Below are 22,704 nucleotides of genomic sequence, written 5' to 3' on the forward strand. Positions count from 1 at the left end.
GCCCTACATGTTACGCTACAAAGAACATGAATTCAGTGAAAAGCCTTGTGACACTGCACTATATTAATGGCAGATTTTTGGGATATGGTAGCTTGCGAATGGACACACTGCAAACTTGGCCATTTGGTGAAGGGAGTTGATATCCAGCGGCTGCTCTGTGTGGAATCACACATCAAAGTTAATCTTGCACCGTCTGCTCTGGTGCCGCGGAGCACTAATCTGCTGTCAGTGTGATGAGGTTTCTGGACCAGTTCCCCTTCCCAACACACAGGCACTAATCTAAGACCTTTCACGTTTTCCTCTTCTGTCACCTGACTGCTCATTAAAGGTCGCAGGGGTCACTCTGGGTTCTGAGTCTGGTCAATACTGGTTAACCATTAGTGCCAGGCCTTATGTGTGTTTCACTAAGAGGCTGCTTGGTCCATACTGTCCTTGTTAGCAGCATTGTCTTCCTGTTTTATTAATGTGAGATAGTGATGTCACATTGTACAATATAGACGTATGCATCTGTAAAAGTAATCCTCAGCTTTGTTCCTTTAATTGATCATTACCATTTCCACCTTTAACCCACCTCAGGCCTTCACATGTTAGAGGGGAGTCAACTTACTCTCTGCTCGATCAAAACCCCCTGTGTTCGAGAAAATGCCACTACTCTCTTGCCCGCACAGTGATTAACCTATGATGAATACAAAATTAGTTCATTAGCATAATCTCTCGAGTGTCTGATGATTTCATTTTATCATCACATTCACCCATAATCCATAGCTCCAGCACCACTTTGCGCTTCCAACCCATCTTTCATGTTCCTTTCCCTTCCTAATTCAACCACGAAGCAGTGTAATGGCATTATCAAAGTCTTATACTGACATTGTGCAAATATTTTTAGCCTCTGGCTTTGCAAGGTAATGTAAGGAGGACGGGCAGACATATAAACACGGCCTTAGCAATCGCTGAGTCGCTTTATCTTGGTATCATCATGCTGGGCCTGATCGAACACTTCTCACTAACGCATCAATATTATTATTCACACATTTGGATGTTTGCAGGGTAGCATGCTATTTTACTAGTCCATGTGGACACTTAACTTACATAAAAGTTCCATTAATACAGACAACCGTTTATCTAGTAATTAAAAGAAATTGCCATGAGGAATTGGTGGTAATCATGAGGATGAGGAGCTTAAATAGAGGTGACTTGGCACATAATAGCAGTGAAAAAGTGATGCTTTTTTGCATAAGACAGCACTTGTTTCTCAAGTGTCAGCAGGTGTAGGCTGAGAGAATGGAGAAGAGCAGAAGAAAAGAAAAATGGGAAGCAGGGCTGCGCTACTACTGCATGATAATAGAAAAGGAGGAGAAAAAGAAAGAGAATGAAGTGTTTCATCTCCAGCTCATAGTTAGACTGAGGCAGGTCCAGGCAGAGGAAGGGTGAGTCAAAGTCAGGAATGGAAGAGTGGTAGAGAGGAAAGCTTTTTATCATCCCTGACTCTTAAGAAGATCTCCCAAATGAGAGAGGGCGTGCATACTAATGTCAAAGCCACAGTGATAACTAGCCGCCTGTTTCGTGGGGTGAGGGTTAAGCTGGGATTTGGAATGCTGAGGGAATACATGTTTGATATGTGAATGAAGGGAGAGCTGAGGTGCCTTTGCTAGAGCTATACGTGGGGATTATTCTATATGGTTTATCTGTGTCTGCATGGTTAAAGAAGGGGAATTTTACTGGGGTAGTGTAGTTCTTGAGACTCCAGGGTAAATTTTTAGTCAGAAGATCAAAGCTGCACGGACACTGCTTCATCAGTCTTCATTTACAATTCACTACATCACCGACTGGAATGTATCTTGCACATACTACAGCTTCTTGCATGAACTTCACATGCTAACCTTCAGCTTTAACCTTTGCAAATCTGCAGAGACTGAATCTCAGCTGCATTGTGATCGTCAGTGATTGCATCTGCTCCACACGCCATTTCACTGCATTGCAACTCCAGTCAGAACATTCAGTCAGAATTTGTCTTTGCATTTGTGCCCACAGAGTCAGCGATGTTCACCTATCTCAAAGTTGTCCTTCCCTGTAGCTATTGTTCGCAGTTACTCATACTCGAGCGCTCTTTTTTTTCCTGCCGCATGCATTACACCAGGCGGTCCTCTGGCTCCCCCCTATCTCTGCTTTCCCATCTCCCCATTATGTTATGTAGTCCTGCCAGCCTCTCTTCCTCTCTCTTATCACCTGCAGTGAAAATCTAGCAGGCTAATCCCAGTGCCTGTGGGATTCCCCCCTCTATGATGTATATCTGAGGGGATAGCATCAGAGCAAAGTCCTATCAGCCCACACACTCCTAATCCCATCAGTCTTTGGTGTTCAAACCCAGGAGAAGCAGCAGTTTTGGATGCTGTGCCCCCAGAATGCAGCCAGAGATGCAGTGCACAACACCAGGAATGATACGTGGTGTTTAAAGATCATGCTGAAGATCATGTTCATTTACTGTGCCCCTGATTGTTTAAACCTATCTCCCTTAGGATTGTATTGGAAAGGTACCAACTGAAGCTATGGCAATGCACTGAAAAATCCTTGCAAAGATTTTTCTGACTGATAAAGCATACTGATTAATATTTTAACATGCTGACCAACATAAAAAACAAACAGCGATTCACATTGACGTCGTGATTAATATAAAAAAATAGCAGAGCAGAAAGCCTTTTTTTTTTTTTTCTGTTAAACTACCCTTACCTGCTTGTGTTGATCTGTAAATGCAGCATTCTCTGTTTGCTGCATTTATATTTTCTTACACAGTGCTCAGATTCATGATGCCTGCTGGCACAGAGAAGAAAGATCATGCTGTATGGCCTTTCCTCTTGTTTTTTATGAACTAAATTTTTTATGAAGGCTCTTAATATGACATAACCACCCTCAAGACCTCTCCTACAGTGCTCCATAAATCTTGTGGTCTTCACAAATACAACCCTGAAAATTTATATCTCTTGTCACTCATGTTAGTATGCCTGTGTGACATACAGGCAGTGTAATACATTTTCTGGAATTCATAGTTGTATGAGCATGATGGAGTTCGGGAGGAAAATTACATTTTTTTGGTACATCTATTATTTAACTGTCAGCAAGGATGAATTTTGTGCTCTTTCAGCCCTGTAGAGAAGGTACAGAGAACCATATTGTTGTGGAGATATGCCCCATTTGCTCCTTGTCATCGCATGTAAAAAAAAAAAAGAAAAAAAAAAAGGAGTCTTTCTTGCTTGGTCAGTGTGGCTTCATCACTTCGGTGTCAAGTCGGTAGATAAGATTTTAATGTTGTGTCCACTCTTGACACTTCCTGATCCCCTGCGGTAGCTTTACATTTCAAATCATGCCCATGGGAGATGTAACCACTTTGAGGGTATGTGCCATTTCTTGACCTTGCCACTATCCTGTAGTATTAATGCCTGTCTTTGTCATCATCAGTGTTTGATTGGTACAGTTGGTGACAGTATCAGGGTTTCAGGATAATTGACGGGTTTTGGTCTCACAGGTTTGGAGGGCTTGTCTGTGCTGCAGAAGCCATTGAACTATGAAACTGAGCAAGTGAATTACCTCAGGAACCACTGATAGGGAGCTCAGTGCACGATGAGATGGGAAGGTCACATAGAAATCACACATTCAAACACAACTTTAGGACAGTGTATGGAGAGAGCATGTTTGAAAATATACCAATTTAATATGTTTGAAATGATTTTTTTTTTAATGGTAATATCATTGGTAATATCAAGGTCAACAGGGTTGACCTTGACAGTTTTCATCAATAAAGTGCTTTTTTCCAAATGAGTTGCTTCTTTTGGGATCTCAGAAAGCATCTCAATTGAACTTCACTGTAACTCAACACGCACAGCAGATGCTTCAGATGCAAGTACCGTTTCCCTTGGAAGATTCCCGCTGCAGATATGAGACTAATGCTGACTGGGGTGTAAGAACAAGTTAAACCAGTCTCATCCCAGAGGGTGAGATTCAAATTAATTTGAGATTTAGATTAGAAGATTGCAGGCATACCAATAATTATTGACATAGAAAGATGGTGTGTGTTATAGGACGATGTGCTTAAAGTGTACCTTTACTGGTCATGCTTACAACATTAATTGTGGTTTGTGTACTACTTATAAGCAAGAGAGGCACAAATTCAGTAAAAAATCATCATAAGTGCACCATAAATTTTAGGTTGCAGGCAGAACCTACACACCAGAAGTGATGTACCATCATTGATTGACTTGAGTGCGAGTAAACAAGCAGGAGTTAGTGAGAGAGGTTGAATGGAAAGCACATGCTTGCGCTTGTTGTTTGTGCTGCCATAAGCTTTGCACTCTGTCATTATCCTAGGGACGCAACCCAGCACCGGCCGATAATGTGTCATCTTAGACTGGTGTCTGGTGCTGCACGGGGTCAGTGACCAGTCCATCGGAGGCCAGCTAATCATACAACACAATGCGTCTGCGTCACTATCGGTGTAGGAACAGCCCATGAACGAGGCAAAAGGTCACTGACCATGCCTGACTGAAGGAGAAGCAACTTAGTACTCTTGCTTTACAACGGGCTACAACATAAGTTACCTGACAGAGCCGCAAGTATTGTGTGATTATGTGATCTTTGAAATAGCTAGCAATGAAAATTCACTACAGCTACCCTTTAACTAACCTCTTCTTAACCTAATCTTTAGTCTAGTCAGCTGATGAATCCAAATACTTAAACTTTAACCTAATTACTTTCATTTCACTACTTTCTAATGAAATATCAAAGTGTGGTGGATCAAAGCATGGTTTGATGAAATAAAGATTTAATGACTTAACCATGACGTATTTAATAGGATGGCTTCTCACAGTCCAGCAGCTGTAGTGTCTCCAACATGGAACTTTTCTTCATCAACACCTTGACCTTCATTAACGGAATTAGATATTGTTGGGCCTTTCAAGCATCATTCATTCCCTTTGGTTTCATTGGTGTACTTTACCCTCAGAGATAGTCAGTCATCTTCTGAACTGCTTTATCCTTGAGAGGGTTATGAGTTCATTGCAGGGCTGGCATATAGAGACGAACAACCAATCGCTCACACATTCATGGCCTGAAGTGACGTGTCATCGTTGATTCTGGGTGATCAAGGGCAACTTTTTGCTTAACCAATTAATCTATGTCTTTGGATGGTGGGAAGAAGTGGGAGTACCCACGCAAACACAGGGAGAACATGTAAACTCAACACAGAAAGGTCTTGGAATTGAACCCTGGACCTTCTTGCTGTGAGGCAACAGTGCTATCCACTGCACTGCTGTGCTGCCTGAGATGAGATAGTTTCACGGTTAAACTCCACTGAGTGGAAGCTAGAGGTACCATGACAGAGGTGCCAGCGGGTGATTGGATTTTGCAGCTGTTGACGTAGCTTTCTACACTGTAAGATCTCCTGCTCTCCATCTTGGATTGCAATTGTCAGCACTGCTAAGCTGCTGGCAATAATCACAGCTGGTATGTGAACTGATGGGACAGCGGGACTTTAGACCTTTGTGATTACAAAAGAAATTTGAGCTCATTCTCCCAAAAGAGGGGCTCATTTAAATGAGCCGAGCGTCCCTGCTGCCAACACTTCAGCACTTAAAGAGCCTGTTTTGTTGTTGGCTACAGAATAATGGCTCAAATGCACAGAAACAAGTCACATTGTTACATTTTGAGCACATTTTACCTGAAAGGGTTTCATTTAATTTTGTTTGATGTTAGGAAAAGGCCATGCCCTATCACTAAAGAGAGAAATAAACAAATGATGTGTCTTGTAAAGTCATCCAGATATCTTCTTTTTTTCTTTGTGTGTGTGTGTGTGTGTGTGTATGTGTGTATGTGTGTGTGTTTTCCTCCATTGCTTCCCACTAACCAGATGGCAGTCAGATTTCCGACACAGGGTTCTGGAAGACAATCAAGGAACAAGATTGCTTTTTTAGGAAGGAGGATTGGTTTAACTAGATGTCAAATTAAAGGCCCTTTCGCACAAACAAACACGCACATGTTCTTGTGCATCTGTGTGTATGTGTGACTCTTCCTGTGTGGCCAGGCGTGTCCTTATTTTCGGGTGGTGGTGCTTGCTGTGAAGAGGTGAAGTCATGTACAAAAACCTGTCTCAGAGCACCCCCTCATGGAATACTGAACCCTCTTTTAAGGTCAACGGTGCGAACGCTGCTGCACAGGTTGATAAAAGGACTCATGAATGTTTGAGTGGCCTATTATCCAAGCCGGGTGGGGACATTCGTCCCCCGGTTCAGGAATTCAAATATTCCTTTTAGCCTGACATTTCTCCTACATTGTCTGAGGCCCCCAGTTTCTCAGTAGCGGGCGTCATCTGCAATTCTGTCGTCTCACTGTACAACAATTTCACAGAATGTGCTGTTTTTAAGACCAGTGCAAGTAAGCAGTATAGTTTCAGGTGGGTGGAACTGGAGAATTGATACTCAGTCATTCCGACACTCGTTTTCCTCCTCTGTAGGGTGGATAAGGATCTGGCCATCCATCTTTGTGTCTCACCCATGTCAGCCCAGGGTAGCAAACCTTGGTACCTGGCAGTCAGAGACAACAAGAACAAAACAGGAACATTACTTTAATCTCTCTCTGCTGTTAATTCCTACCTCTGCCTTCATCCAAGCAGCAGAGCTTTGTGTATCTCAGCTTCCCCCTTATGAACAATCCATCACTGTTAGTGCTTTTCTCCAGAGTGTGCTTGCTCCTTTCTTTTTTCACCTGCTCACTACTATGCTTTGCGCTCAAAAGATGACGCCAGCTGAAAGGACTGCAACACATTGTATACTACACTTCTGACTTATTTTCACATCTCCCAGGATATGGCCACTTGTCCCACTGGAATTAAACACACAGGCGCTGTAGTATTTTTGCGAGGGAATGCTTCTCTGTATTTTTATATGGGTTTCTTAAAAGGCTTTCAACAGTATATCCAGAATCCATAATTGACACCTGCTGTCAGGTTTTGCCGGTGATTACATAGGAAAATCACTTGACCTGTAATGAGCTGTAAAACTAATGACATCTGTGTGACATTACTCAACTTGAAAGCAAACTGTTGTACATGGAGTCCCATCAAGCGTGATATTAAAATGTCCACTTTTACATCTTTCCGCCCAAGCTCTGTAAGAGTCCTGGCTGTTGGGCCCAACGTGATGGAAACCTGAGGCTAATGACTCAAGCAGACGACCATGGGCATTAGACAACTTCATTTATGAAATAGTCAACCTCCCGTGTAGCGATACATTCACATTATCCTGCCTCACTTGAGAGACGTGCAGCTGTCACAGCTACTGAGCAATGTTGATGTCCTTTTCCTACATGCATTCATCTTACTCTCAGGAGGTAATGGTCTTCTCAGGTCATTTGCGCATTAGGGTCCTGATCATTCATCTCATCTACCTGCAGTTCTGTGGACTACTGGTCCTGCGCAGCAAGTAGTGGGATGTTTAAGACACCGGAAACACACATTCAGGGAAAACACACATGCTTTCAATCATTCATTGAGCTCTTTTTTTAAACAACCAATTGCTCTCACTTGCTCACTTGTCAACAGGCAACCACTATGTGTACAGTTTACTGTTGCTTTGCTGCCACTGTTAATTGCCCTAAAGAAATCAGGATTTGCTCCCTAATTATTTCATGATGTTAAATGATAATTGCATCTTGTTGCAGCAGTAGAATGTCACTGTGTTTGGTGCTCAGTGTTTTCTCTGTTAGTTTTGGTTACATGGGCTGGTAAATGCCACATGAGGTGTCCACTAATGTAAAGAAAATGACACCATCAAGGCAATTTGATTTTAGCATTACCATGTGTAGAGACAGACACATTAATCGTTTTAATAGCAGTGATTCAGTTCCATCCAACAGGGGTCTAGATTAATCATCTACAATGATTAATCAGTTTTTCTGTAACTTAGTCTGTTTAACATTTGTATAATATTGAAATGTACATGCTTCATACTTACATACACCACAGGACCAGTACTGTACATGTTAACCGTGTTTGCTTCTATCCTGAACATCCTTTTTTCTACTGTGTTTTTGCTGTGTATCTCCGTTTAATATTAATTGCCCATTCTCATGTGGGAAAGAGAACAAATCACAAATGCGGCTGCTTCTCGGGACCCTAGACTGAAATGATCTCTCCAGGTTTTGAGGTCATGCTGTTCTCCTTTGCTTTTACTTGAAATGATGCTACTCCCTGTATCTTTCAAACGCTGTTTGGCTAACAGAGGTCACCGGGGAAACGTAGTGTTTTTGGTCACGACGTGAAAGCATTAGCCTGTGCCAGCAGGTGTGTAATTATATATGAAACAGGTTTTAAAAGAAGAACATTATGATGGCATGTAGAAAGTAGGCCAGGAAAAATAACCTTCAGAGAAGTCCTATTTATTCCTCACCCACTTCAAATGTGTGACTTCTTATTTGACGTTGTAAAGCAATCCAAGGTCATTATAACTATTTTAAGATGAGTAAAAATAACATAAGCACACAACAACATAACATGACAAAACAAGGCTTTGAGGCAGATTGTTTAGTAGGATGTTTTTTTTCCACACAGCATGCTCAATGTTATCTGTTTTCTGTGTTTCAGGTATGGTGACATGGTGCCAAAAACAATCGTGGGGAAGGTGTTTGGGTCCATATGCTCTCTGAGTGGGGTGCTGGTCATCGCCTTGCCTGTCCCTGTCATAGTGTCAAACTTTAGCCGTATATACCACCAAAGCCAGCGGGCAGAGAAACGACGAGCCCAGAGGGTACTGACCATCCCCCTTCCTCTGCCTCTTTTCATTTCTCCCTCCCTTTTTTCTCTATCTCTTTTTATTTTGCATCTATCAGCCTCTTCTCTTTGCCCCTGTCTTATCCATTCGTAACAGAATGACAGGGCAAACAGTATCTTCCAGAGTATTAATCTTTTGCTGTGTTTCTGTCTGTGTGTGTATTGAGTGGGCTAAAGTTCCTTGAGTGTATTTCAGTAGGAGAAAGAAATAAGAGAAGAAATGACAATGACTGAACAAATGATCTTCAGAGTATAGTGTCAGCAGCTTTTCAATAGCAATATGTGCATTTCTTTCTAAAAGTGTTTGCTTAGGCAGATTTTCCTGATCGTAGATTTAAGCATAGCCTCTCCCTACTAAATACTGTGGCTGCCAGAGGGAGATAGAGCCAATTAGTGTGACAGACAAACCGTCAGAGGCTAAAACAGAGGTCTGTTTGTTCAAACAGAAAACTCGGCTTGCTAGAATCCGTGCTGTGAAGATTCGGGGCACTAATGCCTATATGCGCTACAAACAAAATGGGCTCCTGATCGACTCACTGGAGGAGGTAACGGGGCCTAGCAGCGGCTTGGGGGCTGACTGACCGGGGCCTCACTGACGCTTGCATGCCGCTCTGCTCGGGGGGCCATGCCACCACACAGGGGGTGCAGGGGTGGGGGGTGGGGGTCTTCTCATGCTATAACCCAGGGGCTGCTGCATTCCAGTGCTTCAGTGTGATCGTCTTCTCTCTTACATCACAACTCTCAGCTACAGCATTGACATGCCTTGTCAACACTCTCTCTCTATCCATACAGCAGGACGGCCAGGCAGGCACACTTGCCTTCTGGTGGAGCACAGCCATTATAGTCACACTGACTCATGACCAAGCTCTGCATGTCTGTCCAACAGGGTTTGGAGGGGAAGGAGGGAACCAAAGGCTTACTGGACAGTAGGTCACCTGTGGAGGCTGTCTGCTCAGCCTGCATCTCCTCTAAACTCTGTTTTTGACCTGCTGTGTGTTCTGTATGTTATTTCTAGAGCATCCAGGTTGTAGTGCAGACTAACACAACATACCTTTCATCCCAGAGCCGTGCAGAGCTTCATCAACGTGTGTAGTGTTGTTGTGGTCTAGAATCTGTGTTGTGTTTGGTGCAATCTGTTCGATCTGTGTCTAGGTGTGCCACTGCTGTTGCACTAGTACAGTTTAATTTGACTCTCCTGGTGTCTTCTCACCAAATCAGCGAAAGAATGGCAAAAACCAATTCTATCAGTGAAATATGTTGTAATCTGCCTGTCTTTCTGCGTCTCTAAAACATCCCCATCTCACTAGGTTCTCAGTAGATTGGCTGCCGTGCTACAGATCTGCATTTTCAACCTTTATGCTTGTGTACTTTCCACTACATCACTGAGCTAACTGTTGCCTGAGATTGTGTATGCATCTTAGAACTGAACCTGCTCATCTACACTTATTATGTTCTGTTTTCCAAGGCCTCCAAAGAGGCAGGACAAGCCCTGGTGGGGAAGCCTGCCAGCCCTCCCTTTGAAAGTCAACATCATCACCTGCTGCACTGCTTGGAGAAGACCACGGTAAAACAAAAACCTTTATAGAAACCATTAAAAAAATAACATAACACCATAATTTATTAATCACAAACTTGATCTAACATAATTTAAGAGTGCACTGTAGAGGATCTTTAAATCTTATCAACAGCATTATGTATGCAGCCTCCACACTCACCAATGCTACTCATCACAGATGCCAATAGAGACAAAGTTAATCTTTTTTTTTTTTTATTTCCAGCACAAGCTTTAAGTTCTATTTCATACAGTATGAGTTTAAAAATAGCTATAAGTGAAGCTTGGAGATGTTCTCACCAACAACATGCTAAAGATAACATGACTCTGCCAGGCAGCAACATTATTCGCTCAAAACAAACCAGCACACTTCATTTTCCCTTATCTATAATTTAGAGACATAAGAGCCTCTTTAATGTTTGACTGTGACATGAGTTTTACACTTGCAGCTCTAAACCCTGCACAGAGACATGAACAGACAATAAATCTGTGAACTTCCTCATAGAAGATCTTTCCTCCCCACAGTAAAAGGCTTCCTTGTCATCTGGGAAAAGCTCCATAAAGGCTCTGTACCACTCTGATGCCAACATGCATGTTTACAGCAGATCTCCTATGGTGTGCATTATAGATGGCTGGAGTGTACAGCAGTATTGTCAGAGGGAAGGTAAAAGAAAAGTGGGAAGATTCAGGGCATGGTGTTGGATTTCTCATAGTGTCACTCTGCCACCTGCTGGAGGACTCTGAAATGTACTTAAAGTCTGACCTTCAAGTCATGCTCATTTGTCACAGGGATAACAGTTGGGAATGTTTTCACAGATGGCTTCACATGGACATCTGGCCCAATATATTTCTATTCCCTTGATAATTCGTTTTCCAATTATTAAACAATTTAGCTGTGGATTATGTTTAAACTTTACTGTGAAACAGCTTTACTCATTATTTAACAGAGCCGATCATCATTGCTGTAATATGGTAATTCATGAGCGATGACACTGAGCCCAAATTTCCACTGTCCTCCCCTCCAGAATCATGAGTTTGTGGACGAGCAGACATTTCAGGCCAACTGCATGGAAATCTCGATGATGAATAAGTCAGGCTCCCGCACCTCTTCTCTGTCTTCGTCTCCACATGGCCTCAGCTCGTGCTGCTCTCGACGCCACAGGAAGAAGAGCAGCTTCAGCCTGCCCAGCACAAACAACCAGGAGCTCAGCACCATACAAATAAGAGAGAGACCAGTGGCCAACAGGTAGTCTGTCCATCTTTTGCTGTTCTTTCCTTTCAACCTGCACCCTGGTGTCTTCTTGCTATGTATACCAAGTATACATATGGTAAAAACGAACATATCTTACAAGGTGAGAAAAAATAAACCGTTAAATAACAGATTCACATTTATAAAGATGCAAAAAGCAATCTGTCAGTCAATCTGCTCTTGGAATACTCATTTTGTCTAGTCTATTTTTTAAACATCCTCTTCATTTTTGTTATTTATTATTTGTGAAATTATTATTTTTTGTTGTCATTCATTTAAATAGAAATTAGTTACTTATTGCATTTTGTTAGGCCAAATTTTTGCCCCACGTTTTATGCTACTTTGCCACATTTGTTTTTGCAATGTACCTGTCTATCTCCAGGATTTTCAGCCTTATCCCATTACTAAGGCTAATAAACTCATTGCTGCATTTAAACAAATAAGTAATATTTAAAGATTAAATAGCACATGTATTTCCAGAATTATCATAAATAAAACCAAATATTTGCATCTCTAGAATAGCTCAGAGCATGAAAATGTGTTATCTCATTATCTCTGTGAATTATTAAACCTGGTGTGAAACTGTTCATGCATAGGGGGAGAATGTTGGTAGTAGTACTCCGGCTGCTGTTGCACATAATGTCAATTTAATGTATGTAAATCCTTTGGTATGCTTCAAAACATACATTTTTTGTATTCTCCAAAACAACCCTGTCTCATAGAAAGTGCATATCAAGTTGATTTATAGCAGCATTAAGTTGTGGCGGGAATGAAATGCTTATTGGGGTTCATTTGTGTTTAACATAATAGCAAAATATTAACTAACACATCTGGCAAGTTGTTCACTGTCTGCTTCTTTGTGTGTTCCTTTTAGTATTTGCTTGTTGTAGCAGCAGCATTTTAGGCATCAGTGTACATCATTTCTGTTTTAGATATGTAAAATATTTCAATTATATAAATAATTAGGAGGAGTATTTGATAGTAAAGGAATATATTTTCTGAAAGATGAGGTGGTCAACCCAACTTAGTTCAACTAAAACATGCTCTGTGAAAAAAAGTCTATTGGGATACCTTATGCTGCTGATTTCTGATATCACAGTGTAAGTGCTGCAAAATAACAACCACTGTCCAGGTTTCAAAGCATAATAATGAGTGTAATGGTCAGATTTGAATGATTGTTAGCATAGCTGAGATTGCCTGATTTTGATTTTACACATCTACAATCCTCCTGATACCATGTGAATCAGTTAATAAATGATGTTTTGTTGCTTTTGTTTACACAAAAGTGATTTATTAAAATGCACTTAACTCTACTTTACTTCGTGATGTGGTTATTTTGATTGGAAACTACGTATTTTAATTTATCTAACTGAAAATACAACATAGGTGTATTTCAACATGACAGACACTCATTGTATTTTTCAGTACTGGAGAGGAGATCATAAACTGTCATAAGTTTAATTTTGGCAAATGAGAAATTTAGATTATGGACAAACTGATAGAGATGGAGGTTTAACTTTAAGAAGAAGAATGATGCACCATAAAAGGCTTGTTAGACACTTGATAGGAAAGTTACAATACTTAGAGTAAAATTATGTAGAAAAAATGAAGCTGATCATACATTTGATATTTGAGGTTTGTATTGTTAACTTGAAAAATAAATACACACCAAGCTAAGTAGCATGGTCTTACAAGCACAGTTCTCTTGTGTGTGTGCTCCTATACTCTGATAAAAGCTCCCAAACTCACTTCAATTAGAACAGCATGAGTTCATCCTGCTTTGTGTAACATTTTAAAAAGGACACGAGTGTTTCTTTAAACCAGCTTTTACAGGGTACAAGAATATATAAAAGTGTGTGAAACTGGCTTTGTGTGCAGTACATTCACAAGATTAGACCTCTCACCCTCTTCCATCCATGCTTCCTTTTACAGTCGCTCCAGCCTGAATGCCAAACTTGATGAGACTGTGCCCTTGAAGTGTGATGAACCTTACATCACTCCCTCCATGGTTAGTCTATCTGCCCCCGTGGTGACTTCATCAGACGGGGACGGCTCCACCACCACCACCGCATACTCTCAGAGCAACATAGTCCGAGTATCTGCCTTGTAGATGTCATGCCTATCTGATCAGCTAACTGGTTTCAAGAAGCACCAGATGCTGAGGAGAGGGACCACCGAGCATCAACCTGCCATAATCTAGAGGGATTATAAGATTATCAGAGGTCGGGTTTTTGAAGTAGTGATCTCATCTGATGTCAAACTCTGCATGGTATTAAAACAATTGTGGACAGCTGCCTTGGAATAAAAGCAACCAGCAGATCTTGCTCCCTTAAGCACAGCAGAGCAAAGAAGTGTTGGGATTGCGTGGTTATCAGTGTTGCCTAAAAATACTGAGAAAAACTTTATTTTTGAATATGTAATGTAGTTGTATTTGTTGTCTTCTTATTCCAAGGGAAAAGGTGGATGTTCAGAGGTCATTCATGATGGCCTCTGATGACAAAGCACATATTCATTACCTGAAGGCCATTTTGTGAATATTAAATCTGTCTATTTACACGTTAGAAATATTCACTTCTCCTGCCACCCAGTTTATTATACAATAGATTGTTTTGAAACCCTTGATTATTTGGTTTCTGATAGTCCCCTCACTACTGTAAATTCAGAATAACATACATCCATTGGAATGGATTGCTGTTGTGAATATTCATTAACTAATTCATTAACTGATTGATGTCATCGCTTGATGAGTAAAATATACCACACACTGACATGTTGTGAAATGTGCAAGTGAAAGTCAAAAAGACAAAATCTGTGTTAACTACATATTTGACATTCTGATATGGATTGATGTGCAAGCCACTGTCATTAATTAACAATCGATATTGAGAAATATACAGGGTATATATTAGTTAGGTCACAAGGTAGAAAAATAAATGAATGTTCTCTGCAACACTTAAGTAATACCCTAATGTGGACACACTGTATTGACCGGAAAAACCATATGGATGAGTGCTGCACAGCAGCATTAATAAGTTCCTCTAAAATTACTCCGTTCAAAATGAGACTTGGTGGAATTCACTGTGTCAAAGGGCCATTTTGTACATTTTTCATGTTGTAAATATTTCAGAACAAAATCATTTGCATTTGAAGTTGGCTACTTTTATTTCTAGATTTAGTTTACATACTATTTCTGTCTGTTAACTGGTTGAATTAAGGATTTGCATGCTGTCATTACAGAATTCTGTCTCAAAGTATGTCTCTGCTTCCTGTTGGGAGTTTGTCAGTAAAAATGAGATTAATAGAAGGAAAACACAATGAGGCTGGTATGTTATGATGTAATTCTGCAGCACTTTGCTTTTAATGAAGTACAAATCTTGTCATGGAGTACATATATAAAGGATAAGGAAAAGGGTAAAATAATCACATTGTGCATTTGGTGCAGTGGATAGAATAAATACTGTAGCTCTACTGAAACATCCAATAAATGACCCATGTCTCTTTTTTAAATTTTTTTATACAAGAAAAGGAGAACTTTTTGAGGTGAATTTCATAATGTTGCGCATGATTACTGAAAGAGCTTCACTAACAATAAGATGGAAGAATAATTAAAGCCGCAAGCGGCATTGAAAGGCCCTCGCCATGGGCACATCCAGTAAAAGTATGTCCATTGTTCAGCAGGCGGCGCTCTTGCACCAAATTTTATGTCTTCTGATGAATGTGTGTAGGCCTGGGAAATTGACAACTGACTCAAATTTGAGGCAAATTGGTGTTCATATGTCCGAACTGAACAAATTTTTGTATAAGTAAATCTGTAGGGGGCGCTATGGAGCCAAAATTCAATTTCTTCCATTGAATGGGTGTTGGCCTGCGAGATGTATCACCGAGTCAAATTTGTGGCAAATCGGTGTTCGTATGGCTGAACCAATGCTATTTTCGTAAAGGTAAATTTGTAAGAGGCGCTATAGAGCAAAGGGCAATTTCTTTTGATAAATAGGTGTAGGCCTGGGAGATTGATGTCTAAGTCAAATTTGAGCCAAACTGGTGTTCGTATGTCTGAACTGATGCAATCTTCATGAAGGTAAATTTTTAGGGGGCGCTATGGAGCCAAATTTCAAATTTTTCAGATGAATGGGTGTAGACCTGGGAGATAGAAAACTAACTCAATTTGAGGCCAATCGGTGATCGTATGTCCAAGCTGAAGCAATTTTGTAAAGGTAACTTTGTAGGGGGCGCTATAGCACAAAATTTAAATTTCTTCCAGTCAATAAGTGTAGGCCTGGGAGATTGACAACTAATTCAAATTTGAGCCAATCGGTTTTGTCTGTCCGAGCTGGAGCAATTTTTGTAAAGGTAACTATGTAGAGGGCACCATAGTGCAAAATTTAAATTTCTTCTAATAAATGCTGTAGGCCTGGGAGATTGACCAATGATTCAATTTGAGCCAAATCGGTGATTGTATGACCAAACTGAAGCAAGATTTGTAAAGGCAAATTTCTGAAAAAACTTTGCAAACTTTGCGACCTCCTTGCACAAAAACAGTAAAACTGATCCCAAAATTTGGCTAATTTTTGATGCCCCACTTCTCTAGATACTGTTCACCAATTTTGAGCTCATTCAGCCAAATGCCCAAGGAGGAGATAGTTAAAATATGACGTCAGTGAAAATGCTGACTCAGCATTTGGAAATTTCAATCCAATATGGATTTCAATCCAATATGGCCGACTTCCGGTTGGTTTAGGGTCATGGCCATAATAATATTTTTTGTTTTATCCCTGATGATGAATCTGTGTACCGATTTTCGTGGCTTTACAACAAAATTTACATTGGATGTGGTCCCATTGGCATAATGTATTCCACTTTTCAAGGGGGCGCTGCCGCAACATTTCTTTACCGACATCTACGAAACCTATATGTAAATTCAATTTCTCGCACTTCTGTATTTTGGGCAAAATTTGGTGAGTTTTCGTAAATGTTCAAGGGGTCAAATTTGAGCTCAAAGCGCAGGAGAAGGAAAATAAATAAATAAATAAATAAATAAAAATAAAAATAATAATAATCTGAGCAAGAACAATATAGTTGTTTCCGTGGCAACCATGTATTTGACTTCATTTGAAAGCTCTTGAGGTCCCCCACATGTCTGTGGGGTCAGATGTCACGTGTTGTGTACTTACACACATGTGACTGACCCCAAGTGGGCGTGACCCATTGACTCCCATTCCGAGCAGGTGTAAATATGCGATTTGTGCACATGTCATATACATCTTCGGAAAGGTCTCAGTGCCGTGAACGTGAATATGTGTGAGAGTGGTGACAGTGGCGAAAGGTGACCGCGTCACTGGCGATTTCGTCCCCATGCGCCCACTGCAGACACAATAGGCCCTGCGCCGGCTTTACTCGGCTCGGGCCTAATGAGACAAAAAAAAAAATAAAAAATAAAAAAAAATAATCTAAGCAAGAACAATATAGCCGTTTAATAAATAAATAAAGAATTAAAGCCGCAAGCGGCGTCTAATGGCCCTTGCCACGGGCATGTCCAGTACAAGTATGTCCATCGTTCAGCAGGTGGCGCTCTAGCACCAAATTTTATGTCTTCTGATGAATGGGTGTAGGCCTGGGAGATTGACAATTGACTCAAATTTGAGACAAATCAGTGTTTGTATGTCTGAACTGAACAAATTTTTGTATAAATAAATCTGTAGGGGGTGCTATGGAGCCAAAATTCAATTTGTTGCATTGAATGGGTGTAGGCCTGTGAGATGTACCACTGAGTCAAATTTGAGCCAAATCGGTGTTCGTATGTCCGAACCAATGCAATTTTTGTGAAGGTAAATTTGTAGGGGGCGCTATAGAGCAAAATGGCATTTTCTTTTGATAAATGGGTGTAGGCTTGGGAGATTGACAGATGATTCAAATTTGAGTCAAATCGGTGTTCATATGTCCTAACTGAAGCAATTATCGTAAAGGTAAAGTTGTAGGGGGCGCTATAGCGCCAAATTTCAAATTTTTCAGATGAATGGGTGTAGACCTGGGAGATAGACAACTGACTCAAATTTGAACCAAATCGGTGTTCGTATGTCCGAAGTGAAGCAATTTTAATTTAAAAAAAACAAAAAAACTTGTAGGGGGCGCTGTAGTGCAAAATTTCAATTTCTTTTAACAAATAGGTGTAGGCCTGGGAGACAGACGTCTGAGTCAAATTTGAGCCAAATCGGTGTTCGTATGTCCAAACTGAAGCAATTTTAATTTAAAAAAAATTTAAAAACTTGTAGGAGGCGCTGTAGTGCGAAATTTCAATATGAGTGAGAGTGGAGACAGTGGAGAAAGGCAACCGCGTCACTGGCGATTTCGTCCCCATGCGCCCACTGCAGACTCAATAGGCCCTGCGCCGGCTTTACTTGGCTCGGGCCTAATTAGGTGCTGCTCCAGGACATGTGATGACCTGACTGGCCCAGCGGTGGGTCCTAGCTGCAGCATCTCAGGAGACAGATGAGTAGGCCTTGGCTGTTATTAGCCTGGGAATACAACAGCATGTCCCTGCTGGGCTGATTGCTTTCAGCGGCTCTCACAGCATGCTGTGCGTGAGCTCTGCAGTGTTTAGTAACTGCTGAGAAATCAGCCTGCATACCATTTTTGATAATGCAGTGGCAAATTAAATTATAGGTCTTCGATACCAATAGAAAAAATCCACATATATTATCTGGGGTTTCATTCTGCTCATATTTAAACAATGACTAGACAAATGTTAACCATTTTAACATTGAGTTATACAGTAAATTAATATGGTCATTTGTTTTGTGCCGTTCAAGTTAGACAGAGGAGGAAAAAGGATTATTTTGCATTAAATATGGACTTAATTTTGTTTCGAAGCTGATAAAATTCTGCTCTAAACTGTGGGTTCACAGCAGCGTATATTATTGGGTCACTCAATGATGTGATGCAGGAGACAGACACAGACAGGATCTCCAGTTCCTGGATGACCTGTATCTGTAAAAAGGACAAAAGAATTCAAACATACACATGTTTTTTCATCATTTATAATACAAAACAAACTATGAAAAAACTCACCTGTGTATTCTTGTTTATTGTTCAGCACAAAATTCACAGTGATCGTTGTGATCAGTGGTAGCCAGAACAAGAGGGAAGGTAAAATGATGTAGCCAGCACGCTTGGCCATTTTGCTCTCCTTCTTTTTGTTGCTCTGTCTTTACTGGCTCTTGAGGGCATCATGCACACAGCTCCTTCTACATCCTATTCTGCTGGGGTTGCTTCTGTTTCAGGAGCATTATTTGAGACTGGGGGTAATGAAGATACTTGATCTCCTGTAGCAGTGGTCTGTGCCTCTCCTGTGTTGCTGTTTTTTGCAGGTTTCCATTTTAATCTGTGGAACTGAGATGGATTCAGGACTGTCTGACTGTGGAGTGGAGGCAACACATAGGCTGGCTTGATCATTTCAAAGGACAATTTGTCGATTTTCACGTTCTCTTGGGGTTGCTTTTCTGAGTCAGAATTGTTTGACATTGTCTGCAGCTTTGAGGTTGAACTCTTAACACTATCAGCAGCAATTCTGTTTGATGGCTTTGCCTCAGCTGTCACAGCACACAGGTTAGACTTTGTGTTTGAAAAGTTTTCTTGCCAGCCTGAACTCCAGCTTGCATCGCTGGTGGATGGGGTTGTTCCCTATCCAACTCAATTACCTCCAGTATATTATTTGATGCCTTTTGATTCTCTGAACCGATGGAGGTAGACTGTGGAGCTGTTGGGGTCAGTAAAGTTGACGCTGAATCTTTTTTGAATGAATTTGGTTCCACTTGTGTCACTGCTTCCCTCTGAGTAATGCTTGCATCCAGGGTCTGACTTTCTCCTGGATTTTTGATTCCATTTTCCACAGCTGTGGTTTCTTCCTTGATCGGTTTATCCTCTGTTTTGTTTGTTTTTGGAAGTGGAAAATGTACCTTTATCAAATATTTTACGATTATGTGCTTTTAGAAGGATGAATATGCGAGTATAGAATCCAATGATGACACTAAAACAGGCTGCCCACAGTGGGAGCAACATGTAAAGTCCAAAAGTGTCATAGGATAATGTTTTTCTTTGTGATCCTTGGCATTTTACATGCACAGGTGAGTCCTTCACATACATCAGACACAAACAGCTACTGAATAGCCAAAGTCCATGTAAGAGGAATTGAAACCATTATTCGCCTTCTCCTTTGACTGGTTTTGAAAGGTTGTGCAATGGCCTGGTATCTCTCAGCACTAATACATGCCAGTGTTAGCAGCTGAATGCAACAGCTGAAAGAGAAAGAGGCCACTTGTGTATCACAGAGCAGCAGGCTTGCATGTCCCTCTTTGGTACACTGTGATGATGATGGTTAATAAAACCGGGCAGTCAACCACACACCGCAGGATGTCTATGACTGCAAGATTCACGACAAGAGCGTTGTTGGAGGTTTGCAGCGATTTTTTCCTGTAGACTGCCAGTATGACAAAAATATTCGCCGCAATACCCACAGCAAAAGTGATCAGCAGAATCAAGCTGTTTGCCACTACAAATGCAATACCAATATATTCCTCCAGAATAGTTTTGTTTCCAGAGTTCTGTGCAGCTGGTGGTTCACCTCTCATCTCCAGGTTCAAAAAGTCAACATTTTCAATTGTGTCTTCTCCCCAACTCTGTGGATAGAAACAAACAGTTAGGCTGCTTTTGTTGTCAGGCTGTGATTCTCTGCTGGATGACTCAAATTTATGGGCAAATCTTCAGCTTGGACAAGTTCTGTGGAACGATCCGCCCTTTTCATTAGCACTTCACAGAAGCAGGTCACCTGGGAGTCCTCACTGTTCACATTCATTACAAACTGTGCTGTGTATTCACAGCAGAGACGAATGAAATCAGGTTGGCTGTTAATTGAAACTAGCTACGTCACAGTTGTCTTAATCTGCATCCAAAATGCAATTCAATTCAATAATAATCAGGGGGTGGCAACAAGATGTACGGATATACATACATGTGTGAAGTGAGCAGCTGTCAATTTCTTTCAGTACAGTGTCTCATAGAGGTTCAAAGCTTTGCATTTACCATGCCAGATGGATGACTTGGGAGTTCTTGAATCGGCAGTGGAAATAACAGGAGCCATGCTCCTAGATTATAGTACAGTGTTATGTAATCCTGTTTGCAGATAAAGTGTGAAATGCTCTTTGCCTCAAATGTCCAAGCTTATGGACTCTTTTTCCAAATCTGGGATTAGATCAACACAATGCGTTGTCCGCCAGACTGCCCTACAGGATAAATTGATTAAATGCCTCATATAGAAACACAATGGCATTATTCAGCAAAAACAAAAAACAAAACAAAAAATGCATTAAATCTCTTACATATACATACAAATATTTAATGGTGAAAACTCCAGATACAAGATACAAGAATGGTTGAAATCAAAAAACTTTATTTAACATAATTTATATTTACCTCACAAATGCCAAGCAGGTGGGACAACAGGACAAAACTGGTGACAAAATAAAATAGGCACTAAAATAAATTTCGCTATGACTACTTTTTACACACAAAAACAAGCCCAATAAAAAAGTGTAATAATCTACAAAAGGTCTATTCAAAATCTTTAGAATAACTGAGTGTAAACCAGATATACATCTAACAGCACAGTTCCTCCACTGGCCATAATAGTCAAATAAAATCACTTCGCTCTTTATGCTAATAGTCCTTACACTCGGTGTTCATGTTGGGGACAGGATTGCTGGATTTCAATAAGGTATGGAGCTAGTTTAAAGTATGAAAGGCCAGGATCAGGATCTGAAGAATTCCTGAATTAGAGAGGGACTCATAAAGTCAAATCAGTAAATATTTGGAAAAAAGACTTTACAGCTCTACATTGTTACAGATTTATTCTGCTATTGTCAAAGTTAGTGTTTGAAGCAAGATTTTAAAGCCAAACAATAAAAAATAACCATATATCAATGTAAAGGAAAACTGTAAAATAATGTCTTTTAACTTGCAGTACTAGCAATACAGTTTCTTTCATTCCGGTCCTTTTACTTGATCTTTATTCGATGATGCATATCAGTCTCTGTGCTGGTGACTCATTGTGCTCAGATGTTTGCCTTGTGATATAATGTCCTAGCTCTGAATCAGGCCCTTTGTCATTATGTCATCCTACAACTATAGTTCATTTCCCTTTCGAACAGGTGATTGAGACATATAATAAAGACAAATAACAGCACAGACCATGGCCTCGACAAAAAAAATGTTTATTTTCATGCTGTCAGAATTTCTAGAACTTGCGCAAAATGAGGTGTGCAGCAGGCTCGCTTCACAAATGCAACCACATTTCTTGTGTTTTGCTTGTGTAATTTTGCAGATGCTGCAGAACTGATGTGCTGTTACTCTCTTGCTGTTAATATTATAGTAGGCCTTGCAATCAGTGAGAGACTACTGTATGTTGCCTTCCCTGTTTCCCTGCAATTTATATATAATTTCACTAAATAATTGCACAGAGAAAATCTCATATTCACACAGGTACTTACAAATGAAATGAATCCTTATAGGACTCACTGCAGCAGATCTAATATGTTCTTTTTGTGCGGCATATATCTGGAAAAATTTATATGTTTGGCAAAAGTATGACTGGGAATTACATAATCAACACAAAATTAAATTGTCTGGGCTGCCTGTCAGTGTTGATGTAATGATAGAGCTGGCTGTCGTCCCTTTATTGATTCACGTAATAATATGTGTGTGCAGTAAAATCACATCATTTTTGCCTATACAGGAAGGTTTGCACAATCTAATATGTGCAAAATCAATTTTTCTTGCCACATTTTAGGTTAGGGTACAAATGCATTGTCCTACACCATAAGAATGTTACCCTAAGTGATTCCCAGAGGGAAAGAAGAATGCAACATAAAATGTTTTAATTATGTGTGAAAACTGAGGGGTCAAGAGTTTTAGCTCCTTGTGGACATGGTGTGGAGCCCAGCCAAATTCTGCTTGTCTAGTTGTATTAAAATGCATATAGCTTGTTTACAAGTGGAAACATTTCTCACAAAAGATTAATTTAACTGGGCTTTCTGTCCTTAT

General features: G+C 40.5%; 1 protein-coding gene and 1 pseudogene across 1 annotated transcript in view; one reads left to right on the forward strand and one right to left on the reverse strand.

Moving 5' to 3' along the window:
- The window catches only part of LOC115421416 (potassium voltage-gated channel subfamily D member 2-like), a 32,623-nt gene extending 17,743 nt beyond the window's left edge, over positions 1-14,880 (forward strand). Inside the window, exons 3-6 of the mRNA XM_030137301.1 lie at positions 8,627-8,789; positions 10,278-10,376; positions 11,390-11,610; positions 13,546-14,880. Coding sequence (XP_029993161.1) covers positions 8,627-8,789; positions 10,278-10,376; positions 11,390-11,610; positions 13,546-13,723 — 661 coding nt within the window. The 3' untranslated portion in view covers positions 13,724-14,880. The remainder of the gene's footprint in view (positions 1-8,626; positions 8,790-10,277; positions 10,377-11,389; positions 11,611-13,545) is intronic.
- Positions 14,881-18,044: 3,164 nt separating this feature from the next.
- LOC115420398 (alpha-1B adrenergic receptor-like) lies at positions 18,045-20,237 on the reverse strand (annotated as a pseudogene).
- Between the last annotated feature and the right edge of the window lie 2,467 nt (positions 20,238-22,704).

The sequence above is a fragment of the Sphaeramia orbicularis genome, chromosome 6 (genome assembly GCF_902148855.1).
Source record: "Sphaeramia orbicularis chromosome 6, fSphaOr1.1, whole genome shotgun sequence".
Classification (NCBI taxonomy): Eukaryota; Metazoa; Chordata; class Actinopteri; order Kurtiformes; family Apogonidae; genus Sphaeramia; species Sphaeramia orbicularis.